A 4229-nucleotide genomic window follows, 5' to 3' on the forward strand; every position below is an offset into this window, starting at 1 on the left:
GAGGCAAAGGTCATGGCCATCCTCTGGTTGAAGAGGAGCCATACAGGTGTTACAGCCGTTAAACATAGCCACAGCACCAACGAAAACTCCACACTAATTGCTGCTGGCAGCTTAAGTCAGTCTGAGCGAGAGCACTCAGCTGACTGTAAATAACCGGGCCAGGAAACAATATATGCAGTGAGAGGGGAGTGAGCACAATAGTAGTTAGCGTTAGCGCTCTGCTAACTAAGGTAAAAAATAAAGTCAGTTAACGGTGTATATGCCCTGAGAGGAGAGCGGGGATACTCTCTCCACTAGCGCAATAGCGAGTTAGCCTGAGCGAGAGCACTTGGCTAACTTGGGGACACAATTATCTATTAGCTTGAGAATAGATAGCACAATCAGAAAGAAATGGCAGCGATCTCACCGACTGACGTGCAGGAGCGTCCGCTCTTTACCGGTCAGGAGCTCCTGCGAGTCCGAGCGGTGAACACCGCGGTCCCCTCCCTTGGGAGGGGGACAGCTCGTCGCAGCCTTTGGAGGGCGAGCATTTTAGCCCGCAGCTCCGATCGAGACGATCACAAGGCTACAGGTAAAGAATTTTTTCAATAGGCTAGCTTGGCTGCTACTCATAAAAGGAGTAACCTGTGCAGCGAGAAGATGAAAAAGGACTGAACTCGTTGACAACACCAGAACTTATGCCTTCCGGGGTCATACGAGGTCACACGTGACTTTGTTGATATAAATATTCGACCTGCGCATGCGCAAGACAGAAGATATTCAGTGCTAAGCACCGCCTCTGGCGGTCAGTAAGGATGAAATAGAACCCTTTTTAATGGTCACACATGCAGAACACATAGCACACACAGTGAAATGTGTCTGCATTTAACCGATTCCTAGTAACTGGAGTCTAGTACAGTGGGCAGCTATTGTACAGCGCCCAGGGAGCAATGGGAGTGGGGGGGTATCCGGTGCCTTGCTCAAGGGCACCACGACAGGGCAGGAGGTGAACCGGGACCTCTCCAAGTAGCAGTCCACCCTCCATATTTTAAGTCTGTGCGGGGACTTGAACCGGCACACAGTCCACAATCACAGTCCAACACTGACTGGGCCACTGCCGGACTTGTCCTGCCAGAGGGAAAAAATATGACTTGTGAATTCATAATGTCATCCAAAATTGACTTACATATTTAACGTAGTCCTTCCACTGCTGCCACCACAGCATGGAGATGAGGAACCAGTTCTGACTCTGCTGCAACCCATGTCTGCTCTCCCTCTCCAACCAGCCCCTACACACAGATAAACAGAGCGAAAAAAATGATGGTCCAACAGCTTATTCCTTAGAGTTATAAATAATAACAAAACAGACAAATAAGACAGGTATGTACCTTATGATCTGCCCCTCCTCCTCAGGACTGCCAGGCCTGAGCCCCAGCACTATGTGGCAGACCTGGAAGAAGAGAAATACACAAAGATGCAAAATCACATGGATCAATACATACTTTTACAACATTAAGTTGTTAAACCAGTGCGCAGTGTGCTGATCCACTGACCTGGAAGAGCAGATTTAAGAACTCATTGGCCATAGCGCTCTTCACACTCCAGATCTGGTAGTCTTCCAGGGTCAGGTGACCCAGCTGGGGAAGAGTAAAAAAACACAGGTCAGCATTAAGGCAGCACAATTATTGAAATACTCCTTTATGAAATTGGCTTCCTACAGTTAAAGTAACATTATCTATTAGGATACTGAGGCTAAATATGCTCACTACACTCTTTGAAAACTACACTACATTCAAAATGATGGTATTGAGTTTCCTAAACTGAAAACCAGCCACCAGGGGGCGTAGAGATGTTATGGAATTAAATTAGGGGATCTGTCTGGCCAACATTAATTTTCTTTTTACTTTTTCTTGGCTGTTGCGGATGCAGAACTGAGTGTAAGAGTAATAAAGATCTGCTGTATATTATATAAGCCCAAATATATTAGTATTAAATATATGTATAAATATGCCCATATCTTTTGCTATATTTTTCGACCCCCCAATATTATTTTATTCTATTTACTTGTGGGAGATGCACGGTATAAAGTATTTAAGTAAGATTGTAGAGTTAAAAACTGCTTCACAACAAAAAAACATACATTGTACAGATGTAAACAGAGGGCAAACATAGAAAATACAGAGGACATTTATAATTTACAGCATCTATACAGTGAGGACAAGTCGGTAGAGAAGGGTTTAGAGTTGTCTGAGCCCAGTACAGACTCAACTAAAATAACAGAGAGATAGATAGATTATTTTTTAAATAAACCAAATGATCGCAATTTGAATTTTGGCTATAAAACATGCAGCCCATGTCATCACATTCAAATATAGACTGCTTTAAAACGTTAAAAGAAAATAAACAAATACATTTATTTTCTCTGGTGATTGAAGGTGAAATTAGCTTTGAGAGGCAGGTGACAAGTACAGTAATGTTGCTATGTGTGTCTACTGGGCACAGAAATCAGTATGCGTAGCTGGAGTATAATGGTGTTGACTTTCTCTGCAAAATAAGGTTATAAAATATTCTTAGCGGTGAAGGAATGACTTCCTGACAGCTGCATCAATGGTGCTTCTGTCACCCAGAGTTGTGTCTCACCTTGGTTGTGTCGTGCATCTTCAGGATGTCCTCGACTATGTCCGACACGCTACTGTGCAGCTCCTGCAAGGGGAGACAGAATATTTTAGCATGAAGTAGCAAACACAAAGCGGCATACTAAAAGAATGCTGTGGAAAAAGATCCTAACACCTCGGGGTGTAGAAATGTGGGATGAGTGTTATCTGTCTGTTCGCAATGCCATAAATACCATAACAATAGACTGTTTCAATTCCTGTAGCAACCACACTCTGTCCAGTCTATTTACACTGCTAAGAATTTAGTTTATATAAGCCTCCTGTAATGGCCATTTTTAATGTTCCAATGTCCTATATCCTATTGCCATTACTTCACAGGAGGGTTTGGAGTGATCCAGACGCAGACACAAACAGATGAATTTCCGGTCTTTTGCTGCAATTTAGAATTATGTTTATTTTGCTTTACATACCAAGGTTTAAGTATACTGTGTCAATAGTTGTGGTGAGCATCTGCCGGGCTGTTGACATCGGTATGCTCTCTTCCTCCTGTGTCCTTGTCCTCGTCCTCTCCTGTCACCTATGACCCCTTTTATACACCCGGTGCAGCTAAAAAACCCTCTTAGGTTGAAACAGTCGTGTTCCCATCCCATCCAGCGCTGAGAGAACCTGTGGGTTATATTTTCACCCAATTCCTAGCCTTTCCTTATAGGGCTCCTGCATTTATGTGTCAGTCACTTCTTCAGGTCTGTCACTTGGATTCAGCCGGTGCCCTGGTACCATAACAGCGAAATCGCAGATGAGCTGCTTGGTAACGTGTTTGTTGTTGGGCAAGCCGGGATTTTCTTGTCTGAATGGTAAGTCTAGTCAGTAGTGTCCATCTGACATTTTTGCAGAGTGATTCATAATGTTCAAGAATGGTTTATCTTTTCTGGGCATTTCCTCGCTGTTTTTTTTACTCGGGTTGGTATTGTGTTGGATGACCTGTAGATCCTCTTTGTTTACAATGGATACTGGATTTACAGCAGCAGGGCAGCCATTCTTATCCCTGATGATGTTGTTTCTTCTCAGTGGACCATCGATGACCCACCCCAGTAGGGTCCTTACAGCGTATGGTCCATCTCCCAGGCTGTTGACACGCCCAGCTGTCTTCATTCTCCGCAGCTCGCCGGTGTACCAAGGGGCTGAGCGCGAGAAGGTGACCATCCTGGTTTTGAAGGGGGCGTGCAGATCAAGGAGACTGTTAAGGGACTGGTTGTAATATGCCACTGACTAATTTACTGATGAGAAGTTGGCGGAAGAAAGATGCTGGAAGTCCAGGATCATGGTTGATGGTTGATGTTCCTAAGGAACTTTTTCAGGAAGTGGAAGGTTCACCAAAGCCTCATGATTTTCCTTTGCTTCATCACAGAACTTAATCAATGCAACCAGTTTTAACTGTATTTCTTTTGCATTGTCCTTTGAATTCATAAGCTCTTTCAGTCTTTCCGATTAACTTCTTAGCTTGTTTGCATTTAAAGTTACTTGCTTTTTCACAGTTTACAATAAACAATTCCCATCTCTTGGCCATGCGTTGGGTAATCCTTTTTTCCATTACAGATCCCATTCCAACAGCGCCATCTTGTGACGTAACATCAG

General features: G+C 43.8%; 1 protein-coding gene across 1 annotated transcript; it reads right to left on the minus strand.

Annotated features, from left to right (window-relative positions):
- Nucleotides 1-1138: 1138 nt before the first annotated feature.
- On the minus strand, nucleotides 1139-3797 carry LOC104941995 (ubiquitin carboxyl-terminal hydrolase 32-like). The gene is made up of 5 exons (XM_010767179.1): nucleotides 3699-3797; nucleotides 2620-2736; nucleotides 1533-1616; nucleotides 1368-1429; nucleotides 1139-1268 (listed from the first exon to the last, which is right to left on the minus strand). Exons 1-5 carry the CDS (start codon nucleotides 3795-3797, stop codon nucleotides 1139-1141), a joined length of 492 nt encoding a protein of 163 aa, XP_010765481.1.
- Nucleotides 3798-4229: the final 432 nt, after the last annotated feature.

Source organism: Notothenia coriiceps, unplaced genomic scaffold (genome assembly GCF_000735185.1).
Source record: "Notothenia coriiceps isolate Sejong01 unplaced genomic scaffold, NC01 NC01_scaffold00004087, whole genome shotgun sequence".
In the NCBI taxonomy this organism is placed as follows: Eukaryota; Metazoa; Chordata; class Actinopteri; order Perciformes; family Nototheniidae; genus Notothenia; species Notothenia coriiceps.